We start from the raw sequence: 25152 nt of genomic DNA, 5'->3' as shown, positions 1-25152 counted from the left end.
TGGGCGGCTGAGCTTGCGCTGGGCACTGGAAGGGGTTTCGTAACTGTGGCGCTTTAGTTGGGATCCCAATTCGTCGGTCACTACTGACGTACGTCGAACGTGACCGACTGAAAGGGAACGTCTCGGTTACGTATGTAACCCTCGTTCCCTGAAGGAGGGAAGGGAGACGTACGTCCCGTCGCCACAGTTTCTGTACCCTCGCTGTAGCGCGGACACCAGTTGTCTCCTCAGCGAAAAACAGAGTGCGATTGCATCTGCTTCCTATTTATATACACCTGTCGGGGGCGGTGCGCATTATGCAAATATCGCACGCCAATTCCATTGGCTTGTTTTAGTTTACACTAAGATGATAGGGCTCTCTAAGCGATATCCCAATTCCTCGGTCACTACTGACGTACGTCTTCGTTCCCTCCTTCAGGGAACGAGGGTTACATACGTAACCGAGACGTTTTCTTTCCTCTTATTCAACATACTCACTTTCACCCCAGTGTCACATAAACATCACATAAATACATTTCTCTGAAGATTCTTGCTTCAGAAAAGAAAATTGTGTTGCGAGCTTTACTTCTAGACACTTGTAGTTAACAGAAAATAAAAGAAAATGAGCACCAGATGAAAGAAAAATCTAAAAATGGGAACAACAAAACAATAATGCGGTCAAAAGCAGAGTTCCTTAGTAAAGGCAATCGACATCAAACAGTGATGATATTCAAACACAATCAAGAAAATACAATAATTAAAAACAATACACAACAATCACAGCTGAACACAACTGAAAGAGACGTGAGATGGAAGACAAGTGACACAACAGTCTTCATCTCCTCACAAACCAACAAATAACATGAAAATCTAATCAGCACATCATAAAATGTCACAGATGTTTTGTTCAATGAAGATAAATATCTTCCACATGTATGAAGACTTAAAACAGTCTCACTATTATAGAAAACACACTCAAAAATGCTGGGTTGTTTCAACCGAGATTTGGGTCAAACATGGACAAACACAAGAGCTGGGTTAAAAATTTAACTCAACTGTTGAAACAACCCAGTATTTTTGAGATTTCATACACATGTAAAAATACTGCTGTAACATTCCTGCAGACACACAATACATTAACTATTTCTCAGGTTTAATGACAAAGTTGTGCATCCTTAAAGTCTTTTGCACTTTTTTGACCATTCTGCCTGTGTTAACACTCTAGAAAAATGCTGGAACACAACTTTAGAAATGTTTAGAAATTAATTTCATAAACTAAAACTGAGTTCACTCCAATCCCAATCAAACAGCAAGTTGGAGCTGACCTCAGGAGGAAAACGGCCCTCCAGGAGAAGTTTTGACATCCTGGCTCTATAACTTTCTGTGGCATTTTAACTTTTTCCTCTTCATCAGTGATCTGCCAAGGGTCTTCTTTAAAATGAGACCAAACTTGCATCTCTGAGAATATCGTTTTGACAGTGTCTTCTGTTTTTAGTACATCGTTGTCATGTAAACATATCCTAAATTGCCAGTATTGGCTGTAAATGGTCTTTTCCATATGATGTAAGTGGTTACATGCTTGCTAAAGAGAAAATAATATTTTTTACGCATTGCTATAAAGGCCTTAAAGCACTGCTTGCAGCTATAATTTAAATTAATGCACAAGGGTTTTAGTAGTGGTGTACATATAAAAAGTAATGCTATTCATAGTTAGTCGTCCAGTGTTTTCTGTTGAAGATGGATGACCGAGGGTTTGTGTTAGTGGTTGATTCATAAACATTAGCAACATAATCGAGTGTAGTGTTAGTTCTGGCAGGTCATGTCAGTCAAGCTTTCAGCATCTGATTCTCAACTGATCCTCTTCCCTACATCACTTCCTAATTCCCTTTATGTCCCTTTCGATCAAAGTATCAAAATTATAAATGATGTTAGATTGTTTTACTAGCAGTCTCAACCTGAGGCTGATTTTAGGATGTGTCCTCCTTCAAAGGAATGTCATTTGGATCAGGTGGTGAGTTACCATCATCATCCTCCTGTAAGAAAACACAAAAGTTAAAATAATGAGGAGGATTGATGTTTAAGTTGCACATAAAAAATAAACTCAGCAAATAAAGAAATGTACCTTTTTTACAATAATGCATTTTAAGCCGGGCACACATTTAACGACTAGTTAAAACATTGTAAGACTGAGCTCAACATACAAACGATTGTTTCCTGCGACTGAAGCAGATTTAAATACTGATGTAATCGCAGACTGAACGCAACTGGCTCTGACTGGATGCGTTTGAGCGCGATCAGTCATAAGTATCAATTTACATTCATGATCGGCCTTACAATCGTTAAGTGTGTGCGCGGCTTTAGAGATAATTTTGTAAAATCCAAATAAGCTTTACAGATCATTTATTGGAAAGTGTTTAAAATGTATTTTCCTGCTTATTTAATGAACCATAAACAATTTTTGCACACACAGCTTTAAAACAGCTCTTAAGACACTAACAGTTTACAGGTGGAAGAAAATGAACGTCAGTAACCAAAGAGAGCTTTCTACTAAAAACACCAAGTACAGATGCTCTGGTCTCTGATCAGCCGTGTGAAAATGCCACAGATCTGCTGCAGAAATAATAACTGCAGAAATAAACTGCAGTGTCTGTCATGAAAGACACCTAAAACTACAGGAGACAGAGTGCTCGAGAAAGTGCCCTGGTAGAAGAATGGAGTAACATCTCAAAGCAAGTCGGCACATCTTCCTCAGTCCATCAGGATGAAATGTGCTGTAATGGTGCCTTCCCATCACAGCATCAAAACTCCACTCAGTGCTGCTGGCAACGCTACAACGCTTCACTTTGGGTCGTGAATGTAAATGTGTTTAATCTGTGTTTATTTCAACACACAAACAATATAATCAACAGAGATGTACGCAATTACTCCTGGGAAGTGCTTTGTTTCCTAATGTTCCGTGTAATGATATCCTATTAATTTTCTAAATTTCTGTAAACCCAGAACCAGTGCGATCACAATGAAAACATCCACCTGCAATATTTAATATATAACAACGGCAAAGCATCCAGTGTGCAAAATGCACCATACGAGCGTGAAGCTCTACTCCCATAGGAATGAACAGAAACACACCCTACACTTAAAGCAGCTGCTGGACACTTACTAATATTTAACATGACTCCTTAAACTGCATGAAACTGTCATCTTCTTTAATATAAACATGAAGAATTGTTATTTGAATTTCACATCTAAAATTGTTTTCACATCTAAAAAACTGTAATGTATTGGTCTTTTCCATTAAGACAGTTGCATTTGTGACTAAAGTTGCACTTTATGTTTAATATGTTAATTGTTATTTAGTTCATTTGGGAGTTATTTGTGTTTTTGATTGTTTTGACACGTCTCACTGCTGAATATCTGCTTCTGTAGTGTTAAAAGTAAAGGACAAAAATGTCTATTCACAGTTTGCATTTTTGTTTCAGCCAACAATAAAAAAATAATTAGAATTATATAATAAATAATAATAATAATAATAATAATAATATACAAAAATTAATTTATACCACTGTTCTTTTAAAGGATTTGTGCACAGTAAATCTCATATATCTTGTTAAATAAGCTGTATATAAAACTTACATTCTAGAGTTCTTGTGTTATGACAGCAAACCACAGCAGCAGCGAACACCAATCGCTATTCCTGCAACAGCACCTGAAGACAGACCTGAACCTGGAACAGCTGGAGAGAGACAGTCATTATTACTAAAGAGTGAATGATGATCATACAGCCAGTATTTCACAATATCTCTGACTAAAAATTACACATTTATACTTTTGTCATCAGGTGAATGGCATTGATTTAACTGATAAATGGCAGCTTCTGTTGTTGTTGAAACAGCATCAGCAATTTGAGCTCAACTGGAATCAGTGCTATCAGGAAATCTGGCTGATATTATGCATTTTTCATGTTAATAACATTAGTCAAAGTGTTATTTTCCTCAACCCAAAACATATTGAAATGTTTTGTAAATTCCTCAAAGGAAAACTCATTGAATGACTGAATTATTTACTCACCAGTGACAGTAACATTGAATCTCTTCACTCTGCTGATGCTGAAGCTGCTGTTGTTGATGATAATCTTTAGTGTATATTCTCCAGAGTCTGTGTTTCTGGTGTTTGTGTTGGTCAGAGATCCAGTCAGATGATCCAGCTTCAGTCTGTCTCTGAATCTCTCATCACACTGAACATCTGTACAGATCTTACTCTGATCTCCAGTGATTTCAGCGATGAGAGTGTCATTAAAATACAACATCATCTCATCATGTGGGTTGTTTATTACACCAGGATCTAAGGTAACAGATTCTCCCTCCTCCACTGTCTTTCTCGTCACTTCATCTCGTTCAGCAACAGAAACACCTGAAACACAAACCAACAGATGATTGGAGGATATTTTTGTGGTTAAAAAAAAAAACAACAACATGAAAGAACTGTGAACACGACTGCCACAGAACAAGCCCTTGACGCTCAACTGCAGCTTAAAAAATTAGCTTAAAACAGTTTGCCAATATAACTTATGTATTCACTTTAATTTATAGTGTTATTGAGCCTACTGACCTTTAACCCAGGAAGGCCACCCTGAACAAAAGTGAGTACACCCTAAGTGAACATGTCAAAACTGTGTCCAAAGTGTGAGCACCACTGTTATCTAGCACTGCCTTAATCCTCCTGGGCATGGAATTCACCAGAGCTGCACAGGTTGTTGCTGGGATCCTCTTTAACTCCTCCATAAGGACATCATGGAGCTGCTGGATGGTAGACACATGGTGCTCAATAGGGTTCAGATCAGGAGACATACTTGGCCACTCCATCACCTTCAGCTTCCTCAGCAAGGCAGTTGTCATCTTGGTGGTGTGTTTGGGATCATTATCATGTTTGAAAACTGCCGTCCGGGCCAGTTTCTGAAGGGAGGGCATCATGTTCTGCTTCAGTATGTCACAGTACATGTTGGAATCCATGTTTCCCTCAATGAAGTGCAGTTCCCCAGTACCAGCAGCACTCATGCAGCCCCAGACCAGACTATGATGCTACCACCACCATGCTTGACTGAAGACACAATTTTCTTGGTACTCCTCACCAGGGCGTCGCCACACATGCTGGACACCATCTGAGTCAAACGAGTTTAGTCTCATCAGACCACAGGACATGGTTCCAGTAATTCATGCTCTTGGACAGGTTGTCTTCAGCAAACTGTTTACTGTTCACAAATCAACTAAAATGACAGACTGTATATAAAATGATGCATGAAGAATTGATATTCTGCAGAGAAATCTGTTTCATCTTGTAAATCACTTACCATCTCTGTTATCTGAGATGCCAACTGCAGCAGGAAAGATGAAGACCACAAAGACAGGATCTAAAACAGAAAAAGGTACTTCAGTGAACAGTGAAACAACTGATTCAGAAGAAGAAATGACAGTCAAGGAAAGCTGTGCAAGAGTTTGGACCAAGCATTTGTTTATGTTTATGTTTGTTATTATTAATTCAGTCATTATCATTATGAGCATGTATATTTTCAACCTGTTAAATAATACTGTTGCTGAAGATGTCTTTGGATTTGAATGCAATATTTCATTAAAAGACAACACACATAAAACCGATTGTCTTTCTCTGTCTTTTACGGCTTTAAGCTCTCAGCCAGAGAAATGTCTAAGTCTGGTGTTTTATTTAACTTTCTAACTCAGATTTGACCATTTTTTAATGGATATGCAGTATTTTATTTGACTGTAAATCTTTTTTGAGGTTTATAAGAAGACAGGAAGAAACTTCTCCACCTACGAGATGTTTGTCCAGATCAAACCGCATACACAAAGAAAACCACAGAAGCTTTCATTCTGACTGCAGAAGATGAGCTGCAACAATGTGATGGAAGATATTAACTTTTGTTGTGTTTTTACCATAGTTTTGAAAAATGTTCAGTGTCAAATAATAGAATGAAAATGCGTTTGACTATTAAGTCTTAGTAAGAGCCAGAATAGAATTTATATTCAACTATAAATCATTTGTGGAGAGCCTATGTGGTTAAAGCTCTGTCGTGGGAGGATTCACACTTCAGCTCAAGTGCTTTCAGCAGACAACTTTATTAGATCAGACTTTTCAAAAAATGTCTCATGACCTTGCTTTGTTCTGTTTGTTCTGGTGGCATTTGACTGGTAAGTCATGAATATATTTTTGTCTGAATATCAGTAACATTCTTCACATGTTAAATATCAAGGTAATTTGACGTAATTTGGCACTTATCATGATGTAACTGACTTTGTAGCTTCATACATTGTGCTCTGGATAGAAGACAAAACTCTTAGAAGCTTTAATCTGTTTGTTCTCCAGGTGTGTTTGGTGATTCAGTGTCAGTGATGGAGGGAGATTCTGTCACTTTATACACTGAAGTTACCGAAATACGTGAAGGCGAAGACATACTGTGGAAATATGGAGCTGAAAACTCTCTGATAGCTAAAATAAAGAAAAAGAACCAAACCTTCCTTACATTTGATGGTCCTGATGGGAGATTCAGAGACAGACTGAAACTGGACGATCAAACTGGATCTCTGACCATCACAAACATCACAACTGAACATGCTGGAGTTTATCGACTAGATATAAGTGGAGCGAAAGAATCAACAAAAACATTCAATGTTTCTGTCTATGGTGAGTAGAGATAATTTGTCTTGTGCTTCAAAAGTGCTTGTTTATTCAGGAATATTCAGTACAAAGCTCAATCAACAGCATGTGTGGTATAATGCTGATTACCAAAAACATATTTACTTTTAGTTTTTTATGGTGAAGGACTTTTCTGAAATTTTTGGAGGACTTATTTAATTGATCATTTATGCAGTGCAGACTATTTGTGACCCATGCTAGCAAAATGAGTCAGAATGCACACATACTCTTTTTTTTTTTTTTTTTTTTTTAAAGTGAAATGACAGTTTTGGTTGAATTTGAGGTTTCCACAAAAATGAGTTCATTAGGCCCCCGTCTAGCAATGCCAAAACTCCAAACTGTAATTGTACATGACACAGTATCAATGCAAAGCGCAGCATTCCAGCTTTGTGAATATTTATTCATAGCAAATTCTCAATGGCATGGGTCTGAACCAGTGAATGTGATTTTAAAACCCATGCTAATGAAAAGGAAATGATCGTTCCGAAGTTTGTGCATGAAGACTCATCGTTCAGGGAGTGCACAATCCCGATATATACATATACACAGAGTGTTGCAAGATATCTGTCTTGGTGAGTATTCATGCAAACGTTATCTGTTATATATGTAATGTTTGGATAACTAATCTGATGTGTAACATTATATTAGATCTGTGCACTTCAGTAGGTCATAATATAGGTCTGTCTCAATGTTAATCAAACAATAAAAGACAGAATCAGTCACTGCTCTTGATAGAACTAGCTTTAAAGGGTTAGTTCACTTTCAAATGAAAATGAACCCAAGCTTTACTCACCCTTAAGCCATCCTAGGTGTATATAACTTTCTTGTTCATGGTGAACATAATTGAAGAAATATGAATAAATATCCTGACACATCAGAGCTTTATAATGGCAGTGAATGGGACCAATGAGTACGAGCTGAAGAAAAAGCTTCCATCCACATCCATCCATCATAAATTTGTGCTCCACACAGCTCCGGAGGGTTAATAAAGGTCTTCTGAAGTGAAGCGATGGGTTTGTGTAAAATAATATCAATATTTAATAAAGTTATGAAGTCAAATATCCAGCTTCTGCCAGACCGCCTTCTGTATTCAACATACGCAGGTCAAATTTGAAGTCGCAGCGTTGATATGGCAAAATTGTACTTTTGTATCACATGTACTAGAAATGATGCAACATTTTCATCATTCACTTTTAAAAAGGTGTTTATATTAGCAGGTGATAAAAAAGTAATATTGTAAAGACAATTCTACATAAAAAGGTGTGATACCAAATAAAATATGATTGCTATAAACACTCACAGGTGCACTTGTGGCAGTTGCGGTTCAATGCCCACTAAGCCAGGAACGGCACATCTGCATGGCATCACAATCTAACTGTAAACAGCTACTTCTTCAGAACCACTTACTGCATGTCGACTGAACACCTGTGGGCATGAGAACGATCCGATGATGCAAAATTAGGCATGGTTGTCTTGCACTGGAGGCGGTCATATGCAAACGACTGGGGCTAGGTGACGTCACCTTGCCCAATAGGATCCACAACGAGCCATATTTGGAGACTGATTAAATAAAAGATTTGTTTATAATGAGGAAGAGGACGTCTTAAAGGGATAGTTTACCCCAAAATGAAAATTTTGTCGTCATCTACACACCCTCAAGTTGTTCCAAAACTGTATACATTTCTTTGTACTGCTAAAAGCAAAATAAGATATTTGGAAAATCGTTTGTTACCAGGTCGCTTTGGGCCACCATTGACTTCCATAGGGAAAAAAAAAAATACTGTGGAAGTCAATGGTGGGCCAAAACAGCCTGAATACAATCTTTCTTCAAAATATCTTCCTTCGTTTTCAACAGAACAAAGAAATTTATACCGATTTGGAACAACCTAAGGGTTAGTAAATGATTTTTCATTTTTGGGTGAACTATCCCTCTAAGCTATGAAACTTACAGGAAGTTTTAATGGTACAAAAACCTCTTATATGCCAAAAGATCAAGGCAAATTTGGTTTCTCATGTCATCACTCCTTTAATGGAGAAGGTGAGAATTAGAAAATTTGCTCTTTATGACTCATTTTGCCAGCACAAGTCACACATTTAAAATGTATATATATCTATAAATATATATATATATATATATAGATATATAGATATATATATATATATAGTATATTTAGGATGCACTGATCGGATGTTTTGGGGCCACTAACGATATGAACAAACAATTACTGGCCAATTCCGATACCGATATTTGTCACTTCCTCTCTTATTTGAAATTTTGATCATGTTTTAATTCAGCAAAGTTCAAAAACACCTGCATAAATTATACAAGCAGGTTTATTGCTGCATCATCAAATAATTTCTAATGAAGATGGACTGGATCCATTTAACATTCAGCAGACCTACATAAATACAACAGAACAAAGATTAAATAAACAATGCTTTTTAGGTAGGTTTAATAGTTTTCAGGTACAGAAATAAAGTACCTGTAAATAAATGTAAAATAACACTGCATATTCATACATTAAATACATACTAATCCTTTATTGTAACAGATTTTATCATGATTAATCTTCTAATTTGTTTTTGTATACATTTTTATATTTATTGTAAGTTAAATATGAATGAGATCTTCACTATCTCCTTTACTAAGGCGGAACTCTTATTTTGACGGGTGTTCTGGTCTACGGAGCTACAGATTTAAACATTTGTCAGTTTATTAACCACCCCTGAAAAGGCATAAGATCTGTATGTATTTATTTACTGTTAGTTGTAATAAGTGTTTTACTTCTCTGTATGTTTACTTTAGAGAGTGTGCACTTCTTGTACTATGTTTTGTTAAGCTCTTATGGTGATTTTTTTTTTTTTTTTTTGGAGTGAAAACAGACGCAATAAACTTAATAAAATATGAGTAAAGTTTTGGTCATCATTCGGATGGGTTCCGCTACACTTAATAAATAACAAAAGTTATTTATTCAAGAACAGTGTACAAACTTTTGTAATTTAATTTGCATTAAAGTGCAGACAGCAGCGCTAGGATTACACAACAGACATTATACAGCTCAGTGCCATCACACAGTTAATTAATAAAACATCTGTTTGTTATATCTGCCTTTATCAGACATAAGATACTTGTGTAAAGTTGGTTTTATATTCGCACATTCGGACATCCGTATTCAATATCCTTGTTAATCACACTACATTGGACATTCAGTGGACATTCACAAGTAAATATGCCATTAAAACAATACTTGCCTATTTTGATCGACTGTGAAAAATGTTGTAAGTTGACAATCGTTGGTTGTTAATATCATGTTGCTGCTTAAAATTCGCAAACATTAATTTATTGCACATTTATTGGAAAGTCGGAATTTATCAGAAGTCCGAATGTGTGAATATAAAACCAACTTTACACAAGTACATTAGATTATGAGCATGGACAGGCACATGGAGAGCGAAGGCTGACCCGTGTGGCCCAACAGACGAGCTATAGCTCAAGAAGTTAATGCTGGTTCTGATAGAAAATTAGAACCTTTTTTTTTTTTTTTTTTTAAATAGTATTGTCCCAGAATATTCCTATATCTATTTAAATGTTTAATCATTTTATATTTTGAGATGATGAAAACACTTAATGACCGTCAACGCACTCAACGCATGTAACTAGAAAACAAGAGTGCTGCTTAGATTTATCCATATTCCTTTTTATTCTGTTTTTCAGCTCATCTGCCTGTTCCTGTCATCAGCAGTAACTCTTCACAATGTTCATCATCATCATCATCAAATTGTTCATTGGTGTGTTCAGCTGTGAATGTGGGTCATGTGACTCTCTCCTGGTACAAAGGAAACAGTTTATTGTCCAGCATCAGTGTGTCTGATCTCAGCATCAGTCTCTCTCTACCTCTGGAGGTGGAATATCAGGATAAAAACACCTACAGCTGTGTGCTGAACAATCCCATCAGCAACCAGACTCAACATCTGGACATCACTCACCTCTGTCACACATGTGCAGGTACAACAGAGATGATATATGTGATTATTTACTGAGCTGATCTCTGTCTTCTGCTGTAGATTGGACTGACAGATTCACTTACATTAATGATTGACTCTCTTTTCCTCTCCTTCAGCTCCTCCAGACTCAGTCTCTCTAATAGTGTTGATCTCTGCTGCTGTTGCTGGTGGTTTTCTGTTGATTGTAGCTTCTGTCATTGGGATCTTCTGCATCTACAGGAAACACAAAAATTCAGGTCAGGAGATCAAAAAATGTATGCAAATGTCAAAATATTTATCTTTTATAAGCCACCGATTTTGATGTAAGATTGTAAACTTTGTTTTAACATGTATGATTATTGTTAATGCAGTTCAGACCCAGGGGAAAAACGAAACTGACTCAGCATTGTCCAAACCAACAACACGAAAATTGGTAATATCATTATTACTTATTATTTTGTCACATTATATCACTTTCGGTGCACGTCACTCACGAATTGAATGAACGAACTCGTGTCACATGGCTTCCGCGAATGAAGATAAAATTATTATTATCATTGCTATTATTATTATTATTGAATCGCCCAAAAATACCCATATGAAAAATAACAGTTTTACTACGAAAAAAAACAACGTTTTTGTAGTTATTCCAACCACAGATTAACCAATATTTGGGTATTCGTGTGGACATGTTAAACAATTAATAATAATAATAATAAAACATGGTATAAAAATGGTTAATTTTCTTGAGGATAAAATAATAATATTTTACTCACCCTTACAATCCTGAACGAGTTTCTTGCAGATTGACAGCCTCAGTCATCATTCACTATTATTGCATCATTTTTCATACAACAAAATTAAGCTGTAACTGCAGTCCTCAACTTTCTGCACAACACCTTTAGTGTTTGCCGGAAGAAAGCGGGTAACACTTTATTATTGCGGGTTATAAGCAAACGGTAGACTTCCGTTTTTGTCGTGGTCGGAGAGACTTGATGAGAAAGTGGTACCTGTTTTATTTACCTCAGAGAACAGATTTCTAAACTCAGAAACATGTCTACATTTAACATGTGCGCTCTGCGCAGGAACAAGAGGGTTAGTAGACATTACACCCGTTTATCTGGTGACGTTAGTGATGTTACTTATGACACTGAAACTTCAAAGCGTGTCTCGAGTATGCAGCACAATTTCTCAGAAAGCTCCGCGCCGAAGCGCGCACTGTTTTCAGAGAAATGAAGCCTCGAGTCACGTGACTGCTTTACTTGGTATGTTTGAATCCAATCCACTACTCTACACTACTCTGACCTGCCACAAGATGGCAAAATCTTTTGTCAAATAATTAAAGGTGCCCTAGATTCAAAAATTGAATTTATCTTGGCATCGTTGAATAACAAGAGTTCAGTCCATAGAAAAGACATACTGTGAGTCTCAAACTCCATTTTTTACTCCTTCTTATATAAATCTCATTTGTTTAAAAGACCTCCGAAGAACAGGCGAATCTCAACATAACACCGAATGTTACGTAACAGTCGGGGTGTACGCCCCAAAATTTGCATAATGCCAGCCCATGATGTTCCCAACATTATAAAAAGGCATTAGAAAAGGGCAGCCAGTATTAACGTCTGGAGCTGCACACAGCTGAATCATCAGACTACGTAAGCAAGAACAACAGCGAAAAATGGCAGATGGAGCAATAATAACTTACATAATCCATGATAGCATGATATTTTTACTGATTTGTAAATTGTCTTTCTAAAAGTTTCGTTAGCATGTTGCTAATGTACTGTTAAATGTGGTTAAAGTTACCATCGTTTCTTACTGTATTCACGGAGACAAGAGAGCCGTCGCTATTTTCATTTTTAAACACTTGCAGTCTGTATAATTCATAAACACAACTTCATTTTTTATAAATCTCTCCAACAGTGTAGCATTAGCCGTTAGCCACGGAGGACAGCCTCAAATTCACTCAGAATAAAACTTTTAAACATCAAAATAAATACTTTACTCACATAATTTGAAGCATGCATGCATGCAGCATGCATGACGGACATCTAGTAAAGATCCATTTGAGGGTTATATTAGCAGTGTGAACTTTGTAAATGCGCTGTAATGTAGTCGACAGCTCGTGTGGCAGGAAGCTCGCGTCTTAAAGGGGCGGCGCCGAGTGTAAATCAGTGCATAGTTAATGATGTCCCAAAATAGGCAGTTAAAAAAATTAATTTAAAAAAATCTATGGGGTATTTTGAGCTGAAACTTCACAGACACATTCAGGAGACACCTTAGACTTATATTACGTCTTGTGAAAGAACGTTCTTGGGCACCTTTAAAAAGTATGACCAGTCACAGAAGTGATTTAATAGAATGTTTTGTTGTTGGTTTATTTTGGTATGTGTGTGTTATTAAACTGTTCCTGACTGACAGTATTTTGTATTTTTCTTGCAGAAATCAAAGAAGGAGCCTGTGTATGAAAATGTCACCAAAATACGATGATCAAAACAGAATGAGCTGATACAGGCCCTGACTCACATCTTTTAGTTCATTTTTATTCTCTGCTACTACTCAAGACCTACTCAAATTATACAGTGGAACATCCAGATTCTAGCTCAACATGCATGGAAATTTTACATCATCGCTCTCTAGTGGCCAAAGCAGAAAATCACCTTTCTCTATACACTACTATATATAGCACTACTTTTACACGATAGGGTGCGCTATGATGCTTCTGTTCTCGCAGTCAATGTGGAGGGCCAAACATGCAAAAACAATAAATAAATAAATGTAAAATAAATAAATATACAATGAAACGTGAAAAAATAAATAAATTAGTATTTATACTTTTATGTATAATTATATTTTTTTAATTATGCATTTATTTATTTCTACATTTATTTATTTCCATATTTATTTATTATAGAGGGTATTCAGCAATGTCACTTTCCCGACGTCCCACTTTCTCAAGTTCCCTCAGCTGGACTGAGTGGCAGAAGAGCCTGCTGCATGACTGGATTTAATAAGGGAAACTGTGAAAACACGAGTAAAACAAACGATTACACTAAAGGTTGGGCTTCAAAGTGTTCATTATTACATGACAAAGAAACCTAATCCATGGATACTGACATGCAGCCTGGAGTCGTGATTCCAGATATATATGTGCCTGCTTTCAACGCCGAGGAAATACATAAAGCAAATATTCCTGTAAATATTTTATACAATATATAAATCAGAGTGATGACTTAATGTTATATATATAGTCCAACACTAAAACTTGTATAGTTTTCGACATGTTTATTTAAAAACACCCAATTATGCAGAATATAAGATGGTAGAAATATTTAATTGATGAGTTAAAAAATATAATACAATATATATGGTATGATTTTACCACAAAATCCAACATTTTGACACAAAATGATAACTGCATCTGTTTCTCTGCCTGGAGTCCAGCTGTTTCTGTGAATTGCAGTGATCCATTTGCTTCTTTTTTTTCTGTAGCTTTTGGCAGTCTGTAAAAAAATAAATAAAAAAAAGGTATTAACTTTCACAGCATTCACGCTGAAAACCACTGGTGCCACAGTCATAACGGCCAATGATGACATCATGTGCATACTCTCAATATACTACAGCCCAGAATACACTGCACGATTTTAGCAATCCGATAAGATCAATGCAAATCACACTGTGCAACATGGATCTATTAAACTTGGGTATGATGCATGTAGACTATACGGTGATGACACTTGTTGACTCGTATGCTACGATGCAAGTTTCTATAGAAGAATAAAACATTATAAGCATGCTCTAGTGGTTAGCAAAAAGACCATGTTGAATCACACTTTGGCAGTTGTAGTTTTTATGTGTGCTGAAAAAAAGGAAGCGGCGAAAGAAGAAAGGAAAAGATAAGCAGTTTTAAGTTTTAGCACCATGTCGCATTGATTTCATGTCGCATTTTCATTTGCTGGTCAGTAGACGTAGGTCGTAGAGCACATACACTATGCGTTGATCATGCTGAATTTCTGACACTGTCAGAAAATGATAGGCTGTCTTTGGTCGCAAGCCTGGGAAAATGAACCTCTCTCACTGTACGACATAGGACCACCGATTAAGAGCCACGATCACAGAAATCGCCACGATTGTTTCACGATGGCAATCTTTCGTCTAGGACAGCCCAAAAATCGTGCAGTGTATCCCGGGCTTAACTGTATAGTGTTACCATCTTTATTCCAGACATGGCCGGAAAAACATTGCCCAGTCGGGATTTCTAAAATGTCTTCCTTCAACAAACCTGATAACAGATAGACATGGAAGCATGTGAAATGATCCGCTATTAATCACATTTCATGTAAATGTGCTGGATGGGGCTGATAAGAGCTTGAGTTTATTGTCGATGAGATTCGCACACCAGCTCAGTACATGGAGAGAGATCAGCACACATTATACTTAAGTCTATGCAAGCATATTGATTAGGGATGGGCGATACCACTTATTTTGTTTTCGATACAATACTGATACTTTCAAGGCCAAAATCACCGATACGATACCTCTAATCTGAATTTAAGTTATTAAATTATTAATAATTTAAGTCCTTAAATTATTGAATTACTTTGAGTAAAATGCGTAATGGTACCCACTTAACATTCTATTTGAAAGGTATAACATTCAATACGCCTTAATTGCAATTTATTAGATTATATTTTTGTTTACACATGGTTAAAATGTTTATTTGTAGTGGTAACCATGGAAATCTACAAATACTATAGGCTTAGCTGTACTATGGTGACTGCAGTAATGGTTCAGTTTCAAAAGGGACTGCCAGTGACAGGCTGTTGCACACATAAAATGCAAACTTTGTATTCTGACAGTGTAGTTACAGAACAGAACATCAATACAAACTTTTAATGTTCGATTTAAATAAATGTAATTGCAAAAACTATGTAGGCTACTATTTCATTTTGTTTTTTGTGAAATAACTCAAACATATCATGTTGTTCTGTCTGCTGTTAAGCATTGTTCAGGGCTGAGTTTCCCAAAAGCATCAATGGTTTCTTACAATGTTAAATGCATACAGCTGTTTGAATATAGTGTCGGCAGTGAGCAAACGCTCTCTGTGATTGATTGGTTCTGACTTGCAGCATTTGTGTGTTCAGATGAGCAGGAAAATACTTCTACTACACAATTATTTGCTAACATAGTTTATTTGTCCAATTCAATGCATATTGTAGGCTATGCATTAAATTTATTGTTAATTAATCAAAATCACTGGTAAAAAAAAAACACCTTAGTACACATCGATATTTTTATCTGAGTATCGATACTTTCGATACTCAATGTCAGTATCGATATATCGATACTCCATATCGATATGCCCATCCCTAATATTGATCAATGCGGCTGCTGAACTGATAACATCTACAATTACTTAAACATAGATTCACAGTTAAATTTTAGACATGTTGCACTAGTGATTTGGCACTATGATTATCTATCCCAGGTAACTTGGCCAGCAGTAGGTCACAAGACTGTTTAAGTGATGTGGTAACCTTTAAAACCTTTTTTTTAATAGATGATGCAAATTTAATAAGGTTTGAGGGTCAGTCAATGGCGTCACTAGCCACATTTCCACTGTCGGGCCAGTGCGAGCCAGGGCTAACAACGTGCCGTGCTGGGCCAATAGCCCAAAGTTGCATTTCCATTGTCGGGCCAGTAGCCCCAAAGCACTTACCCAAAACACCCTTAACACACCTCCACAGAACGATGTCACATGACCTAACCATTTCACAAGCTGATAGAAAACTAGCTAGATCACAAAATGAGCATGACTGAAGCAAACGTTTGGGCTTTACTTAAAGATTTAACATCGATATGTGACCAGTGTTCTACAATAAAAAAATGTTACAGTAATTTATTCATTTGTCAGGAGTGCACATCAATCATGCTAAATCTAACTGATATTTCCCATTTGACAAAAAGAGAACACACTTATTCGGTTGCACTTGCTTCCATTTATTTACAATCACAAGAATGCACAAAACAACTCCATAACTCCAAGTTTTTTAGGTTCAAAACCATACACATTTAAAAAAAATATATTGATAAAATATCAAATGTTTACATCACATTTCTTAAAGGAGGACTCAGCAGTATTTCAAAAACACTGTTCGGAAGTTAGTCGGCCGACACCAACAACAAACGTCTAACCAATCAGCATTTCAGAGAGCCAAGTGGGAAGATGCAGAGGCTTTGTTCGTACAACTCATGTGAGTACGCTGGGTTTTGATTGTCTGGAGCTGCTGTTCTGTTGGTGTTGTCTGGCTATCACCAGACAAAGCTCAATTTAAAACTGAACATTGGTCTGGGGAGTCTGTATGTAGTTTCTCCTGCACAAGAGGCGTGATCAACGAGCATTATTCACGCAATTGGATAGTCCTTCAACCAATCAGATCAACGTTCCGGGTGACATACTTTGCAGAGCGACACGAAAACTCCAGACAGGTTTAGTTTGTGTTGGTTTGTAGCGTTGATCAGCGGTTTCCAGAAGCAGCAATGGCATCAAGCGATTTTTGCAGGTTGTGCAAAAAAAAACAACAACATGAAAGTGAGTGGTATTTACACCCACTCGAGCGATTTGTTTGCTAAACTAAAGAAGTCATTCAGCATTGACGAGAGGTTAAAATCTGCTTGCCCTCGCTTCTCTATCGTCATCGTGTTATACCTGCCAATAGGGAGCAAGGTGGATAAGCCAGTCTGTGATTGGTTCCTGCAAAAGTGTAACAAAAGCAGTAGAAATGAATGTACGGGTTTCCAGACTGAGTTGCCGGGTGAAATCAAATCGCCGGCAGATCAGGCTGGGTTTACCCAGTCTACAGTTGACGATTAACAATGAACACTTTGTATTTTCTTTTGTGTAGAGTACATCCATTTTTTTGTGCTTACTTGTGATTCATTCATCAACTGCGTTTTATTTTTCGTGAATCATTTAGTTGTGTGTAAGCTGTGATAAACACACATCCACTCGCACTGCGTGTATAACAGTGGCCGGATAGTGAGAATTTTGCAATGAGGTGTTTAGCATCTTTGTTAATGCACTCGCCTTGCATGCCAGCAGCGATCGGGCTGGGGTTCGAGACCAAGTCTCAGCAGGGTGGTTAGAATTGAAGAGTGAGTTTTGGAGGCAGACCAATGAAGGGAGGGGTGGGTTTGTTTGGGTTGATTTCAAATATCAACAGTGTCCAACAGCGTTGTTCAAATAATTCTTACAGCACCTTTAACATTTCTATAAATTTTCCTCTAAATTGTGCGATCTCTCTGTCTCTCTATACTGTTATTCTTTCAGCCAGAGTAACAGAGGGAGCTCATGAGACGAAAACAGGAATTATGAGTTATACGAGTTAACCGGAGTGTGTGACAGATATACAGATGTATTAGTCCGGTATCAAAAAAACACACAAGAAGCTGGCGGCAGTGCTGACCATATCCTGACTCAGGTAATTTCCACCTATGTTCATGGCCACTTCTCAAGCCTGAGCTGGCCCGCTTTGCACCAAAGTAAAACCCTGGCCGTTGGCACTGAGAAAACCCCGATGAGGCTGATCAAGCCCCGGAAGAGACAGTGGAAACTGTTCTGAATGGCTCTGTGTGAATGAAGCTGAATCTTCCATCCAACACAGAAACATGATTCATCACTAGATTTAAACAAAAACCTCCTTTAGCTGATTTATAAGCCTTTTTAATGAGTGAGGACCAGTCAGTGTCCGCACTAGTAGGTTGTGAAAAAATCTCATAATATAAGTGAGGACATTTGGTCCTTACAAGTAGTCAAAACAAGTACACACACACACACAAACACACACACATTTGCATGCACAAAAAAACACAGTTCTGTTCATTTCTACTTATTGCTATTGGATTTATTTAAAAAAAAAATAATATTCTAAAGTCAATGATGTTTTACATTTGGTTTAATAATATTTTGTAAATACAATCTGAGTCTTAAGGATTTTTAGTGGTATTTTGTTGTTAAATATGTATTTATTATAGCGCCATAGAGTGTCAACATTTTTTCTAACCAGCAGATGGCAGATTTCTGCAAGCAAATCCTAGATCAATTTCCAGAAACAACTTGAATTTTGATCATCATTAATACAGCCATTTGTATTAATTTAAAAAAAAAATATTTTTTACACAATTGCTCTGTAAATGTGTGGCATCGAACTGACCCCAAAGAACCTGAGTTTATAAGGGGAAATGAGGGTTAACTCCGTACTCTGGTTTTTACAAATTCAGAATAAATAAGCCATATTAAAATTAGTTATGAGTTATGCTTCATTTCACCATAAAATGTAGTTCATACACAATATTATTCTATAACCTCAATTCCAGAAAAAATTGGTAAAATGTAATAACATCTGTGATTTGTTCATTCTCTTTAACCTCTATTTAACTGACAAAAGTGCAACAAAAAGATTTTCAATGTTTTCACTGACCAATTTAAATGTATTTTAGAAATGTAAACAAATTTTGATTTTGATGGCTGTAACACACTCCAAAAAAGTTGGGACAGAACTATGTTTACCACTGTATCACATCACAATTCCTTTTCATTACAGTTCTTAATTGTTCGGGAACTGAGGATACTAATTGTTGCAGTTTTTGCCCAATCTCACCTGATACATGACATCTGCTCAACAGTCTGTGGTCATTGTTGTCTGATTGCCTGTACAATTTCAATAAGAGTCAGATCTGGACTGTAGGCAGGCAGTCAAGCACATCCCTTCTACGGTGTAGAGTGTCTAGAAACCACTCTGTTGAATGAGGCCTGGCTTTGTCTTGCTACCCAGGAGAGATGTCATCTTGATGGCAGTATATGTCTGTACAATCCAGATATATGCCTCCATGTCAATGGTACCTTCACACAAATGCAAGTCACCTATTCCATTTGACTGATGCTCCCTCATACCATGTTTGCTTTTGCACCTGTCGCTGATGAAAGTTTGTATGCTTCCTTTCATCTTTGGGACTGAGAGCTCAATGCCAGTTTTTCCCAAAAACAAGCTGAAAAATGGACTCATGTGACCACAGCACACATTTCCACTGTCTTTTAGACAATTTGAGATGAGCTCGGCAGCATCTCTTCACTGAATCGAACAGAGATTTGAGTTGCATTTCTTGATGCAGCATCAGACTGTGTTAAGTGACAACGGTTTTCAAAGTACTCCAGAGTCCATGTGGCTGGATTTAACACAGTAGCATGACGGTTTCTAATGCAATGCCGTCTGACAGCTATCAAATCAAAATTTGTTTATATTTACAAAATACAATTAAGTTGGTAAGTTAAAACATTGAAAATATTTTCGTTGTACATTTGTCAGTTAAATAAAAGTTAAAGAGAATAAAAATAAAAAAAATAAAAAAATCACAGATTTTTGATTTTATTGCATTTTAAATGTCCCAACTTTTCTGGAATTGGGGTTGTACTTTTATCCATTTGAAACAGTCAGGTAGCTACACTCTCAGAAGAAAAGCTGTCACTGGTGCGGTACCCTTTTGAAAGGCACTAAAGGAGGTACTGATATGAGCCCCTAACCTTTTGATAAAAAATATGAATGTTCTTATCAATTAATAACAGTTAAAGTCTTTAATAAGGGCCAGATGAACCTTATATCATATGCAAATGCAGCGCTTGAACTAGGAGTGTCAAACTCTGTCATCAGAGGATTCACTCGACACTTCAACAGTTCTGCCGTTAGATCACACACTGAACCACTGAGAAAATGTGTCACAGGCTGGTTTTGTTCTGTTTGTGCTGCTGGAGCCTGACTGGTGAGTTATAAAAACATTTTTATGGCTTGTTTTAAATTTCAGAGTAATAAATCTACAGCTACTGTTCAAATTAGATTATTTAATCTGCTGTTATGTACCAAATGAATTATGAATATAATACAAGATCTACTAACTTTGAATTCAGGTCTCCGTTAGGGTTAGGAAGTTTACACTGGAATTTCCAGGTCTGGAAAAAATGTCATGAAAATGAAGGAAATCTCTGCAGAAAGTGTAAACTTTCCGTTGAGCTGTTTTTAAATATCATGTCATTTCCATTGCATTTTTCCATATTTTTTTAGTGTGTGTGTGTGTGTGTGTGTGTGTGTGAGTATATTTAAAAATACTTCTGCAGTGATCATAAACATCTACAAATGTCATGGAAATTCACTGATCAAAATGTGCAGGAACGTTATAGTTCACATGAGACTATCCAGCGATCTAATGATTTAAATCGCTCAATTATATATATATATATATATATATATATATATATATATATATATATATATATACATATATATATATATGTCTTTTTAGATAACTGGTATCAATCACAGACAAAATAATTTGCCAGGTCTATGGAAACCTTACTTAGAGGTTGTTCCACATTATTAAGCAAATCACAGTTTTCATGCAATATGGGGAGGAAGAAAGATCTTTCTGGAGATGAAAAGCATGAAATGGTGCAATGTTGTGCAAAAGGCATGAAAACAACTAATATTGTGTGAAACTGAATGGAGATTATCAAATTATCATAAGATTTGTGAGTGATTTAGAGCACAGCAGAACTCGGTCAGATAAAGGCTTATTGAGGAAAGTTTCTGTCAAAAAAAAATGTATTGTATTAAAAGGGCAGCTATAAAAAAAGCCAGTATTGAGCAGCAAACAGGTGTTTGAAGCTGCTGGTGTCTCTGGAGTCTTGAGATGCTCTCCATGCAGGCTGGCAGTTGTGTGTAAAAATGCATTTTAGACACCACAAACCAAACCTAACAAAGAAAAACATTTTCTTAGAAAAACTAAAATCTGAACGTTTATTCTACTGGAAATCTTACTGATATGTCAATTGCATAATAATTTGGAATGCAGTGCATATATATATATATATATATATATATATATATATATATATATATATATATATATATATTTAAAATATCCAATACAATTAAAACTTTTTTTTACTTTTTTTTTTTTTTACTTTTTAAATCTTCAATAATTATGTATTTATTGTCAATAAATTATGAAACTTTGAACACGGATTGTCCTCTAACAAATTAAAGATTAAAGATTAAGGATGCGTTCTACTAAAGCCAAAACAATCTGTCCATTCTCTTTCCTACTGTCACTGTGAAGCTGCTTTGAAACGATCTGTATTAAGCACTATATAAATGAAGATGACTTGACTTAATAAGAATTAAGCTTCAATCTAGATGAAATCAAGTTCTATCTAATAATTCTGAAATAAGCAGACTTACATTAAAACCATAATTTTGAACCTGGTCTTACTTATTTAAAACAGATCAACTTTAACCTGTTACTTTATTTAAATTAAATTAAAAGTTGTTGCTGTTTTAGGAAACCTGTTTGCTTTGAGTTCATATCTGAGGTTAATGCATTTATGTGTTTAATCCATTAAAATATTTAGTGTGAATATCCAGTGTATTACTGTGTGTTGGGTTTAAAGTTGACAGTTGTGAAATGGATTATAATAATTCTTGTGGTAGAAAACACTGTGGCATTAAGCTGCGATGAAGGGGGCCTGAAGGTTGTGACATTTTATTATATGTGGTTATCTGTCTTTTTCATAAATTATGCTGCCATATTACTCCATTCATTTCTACTTTAAATATATTTCCAAGCCATCTGTAAGAGCTGCGGTATTGTTTTCTCTTTCTGCTTAATTCTAACAGTTTCTCTTTACAGTGGCAGTTTATAAAGTCCATTGATATTTTACATTTTGTTTTGTGTTTTTGCTGCTGATCTCAACTTTACATGTAATTGAAGATGATTTCAGTCTTTGTAAACCATCAGAGGCTTTAATCTGTCTGTTCTCCAGGTGTGTTTGGTGATTCAGTGTCAGTGATGGAGGGAGATTCTGTCACTTTATACACTGATCTTACTGAAATACATGAACACGATGACATAACGTGGACATTTGGAGTTGGAAACTCTACCATAGCTAAAATAAAGAAAAAGAAGCAAACCTTCAACACATCTGATGTTCCTGATGGGAGATTCAGAGACAGACTGAAGCTGGACAATCAAACTGGATCTCTGACCATCACAAACATCACAACTGAACATGCTGGAGTTTATCAACTAGAGATAAGTGGAGCAGATCTGACAACCAAAATATTCAACATTTCTGTCTATGGTGAGTAGAGATAATTTTCTCCAAACATTTACATATTCTATTTACAAATTCTAATGTTTAATCATTTTAGAGTTTGAGATAACAGTCAACACGGATTCACTACAATTCATTACACCAAATACAAGCCAATTATCGTGTTCATATTCCTATTTATTCTCTGATTTTTTTCAGCTCGTCTGTCTGTTCCTGTCATCAGCAGTAACTCTTCACAATGTTCCTCATCATCTTCATCATCAAATTGTTCATTGGTGTGTTCAGCTGTGAATGTGAGTCATGTGACTCTCTCCTGGTACAAAGGAAACAGTTTATTGTCCAGCATCAGTGTGTCTGATCTCAGCATCAGTCTCTCTCTACCTCTGGAGGTGGAATATCAGGATAAAAACACCTACAGCTGTGTGCTGAACAATCCCATCAGCAACCAGACTCAACATCTGGACATCACTCACCTCTGTCACACATGTGCAGGTACAACAGAGCTGATATATGTGATTATTTACTGATCTGATCTCTGTCTTCTGTTGTAGATCAAACAGATTCACTTACATTAATGACTGTCTCTCTTTCACTCTCCCTCAGTTCCTCCAGTCTCTCTGATAGCTCTGATCTCTGCTGCTGCTGGATCTCTGTTGATTGTTGCTGCCGTCGGGATCTTCTGCATCTGCAGGAAATGTAGAAAAATTGATAAAGAAGGCAAGTGTTATCTTTTCCTTTTAAACAAGTAATAAAAGAGATAATTCTTTAAAAAAACTATGTTGATAGCCCTATTTTATCATTTAATTAAAATTATTCTCACAACACTCACATCATAATACGTCTATTTGCATATAATGACACTGAACGTTGCTGTTTACTCAACTCACACACAAAAAAAATCAGACTGCATTCTTAAACTGCATCAATGCTGAAAATGCAAAAACATAAATGTTTATTTTTAATTCAGTAATAAAAACGATTTCTCCATTTTATGAACATAATCTTACATGCAGCTGCTGCTCAAATCAAAATCTATATAAATGATGACATTTGTTAAACCTGAATGCTCATTAAATAAAAAGAATGTAAAATACTTTTTTAAACATCCCATTTCTGTTTGATTTATGTGTAAATATATGTGTGATTTATGTGCCTCTCTAAATGTAATGCTAAACACTCTTTTAGGAACTTTTTGCATGTGGAAAAAGTAACAGTCCTAATGGCAAATTATATTTGTTGATGTGTTTTTAAAAACTTTGAGTGTTTCTTTGGTGTTAAATTTGAAAGCTCTAATAGTAACACACAGTTAAGATTGAGTTTTGTGGTTTTAATGCATCTATTGCTGTTGAAACAGTTGAGACTCGTGAAGACGAGATCACTTACGCCGAGACAACATTCTACAAGAGAAACACACAGAAAACGGTAAGAAAATTTACTGTTTATTTGTATAATTTCAGCAGAGAGTCATATGTAGATCAAAGTGCACTTCTGATTTTGTCTGTAATATTTAAGTCCATTTCCAGCACTTAAGGAAAAAAATATGCTCTGGTAAATCATAATTATAACAAAAAGTCAAAATTATGACATGCTAAACTGAAATTATAAGGATAAAAACTTATAATTTTAACTGCATACAAAGTTTAAAAAAATGTATTAAAAAAATTCTAATTATAACTTAAAATGTTAAAATTAAGACATTAATTTTGACTTGCGTATATAATAATCTGATTTAAGTACAGTATGTCATAATTTGGAAATTTTAATAACATAATCTGGACTTTGTATGTCACTTTTTTTATGATTTACCATGATTAGATTTTTCTTATGTGATGGTCAGACCTGTCATGATAACTACTTTTGTTGTCCGATATACTGTCCTAGAGAAAATTGCGATAAATTATATTATTGTGATTTTAAGATTTTAAGTTTTTATGCCATTGACTTGTATATTATGATATTTAATGTTAATATAACAGCATAATAATGCATGCACAAGATGCTGCAAAAGACGGTCAAACATCCATCTAAAACCCCAACACAAATGGAATGTAAAAAAATGCATTCTCTCTCTTGTGAAACTCGCTTAAGCACCATTATGTGTTGTTGTTACATTTAAATATGAACCGGTGAATTGCGTCTTTGATTCTATTTAGATTTATTCTTCCAGACTGGAGTTATCAGGAAAACACTATAAGGCCTCAAATGATGCCTTCTTTTCACCTGTCGATGTATGATCTTGATAAGTCAATATATCAATTATTTCAACAGGCAGTAATGAGCTTTCACAGTAAAATGATCTATCACATAAATCTCACACA

General features: G+C 35.9%; 1 protein-coding gene across 1 annotated transcript; it reads left to right on the top strand.

Moving 5' to 3' along the window:
- Positions 1-5343: 5343 nt before the first annotated feature.
- LOC137028191 (T-lymphocyte surface antigen Ly-9-like) lies at positions 5344-23398 on the top strand. Its single transcript, XM_067396961.1, has 5 exons — positions 5344-5401; positions 6358-6675; positions 10809-10928; positions 22532-22861; positions 23033-23398. Exons 1-5 carry the CDS (start codon positions 5344-5346, stop codon positions 23359-23361), a joined length of 1155 nt encoding a protein of 384 aa, XP_067253062.1. The 3' UTR covers positions 23362-23398.
- The last annotated feature ends 1754 nt before the right edge of the window (positions 23399-25152 follow it).

Source organism: Chanodichthys erythropterus, chromosome 10 (assembly GCF_024489055.1).
Source record: "Chanodichthys erythropterus isolate Z2021 chromosome 10, ASM2448905v1, whole genome shotgun sequence".
Taxonomy (NCBI): domain Eukaryota; kingdom Metazoa; phylum Chordata; class Actinopteri; order Cypriniformes; family Xenocyprididae; genus Chanodichthys; species Chanodichthys erythropterus.
Note: the sequence above shows the minus strand (reverse complement) of the source record. Positions and strands in the feature narration are given on the sequence as shown.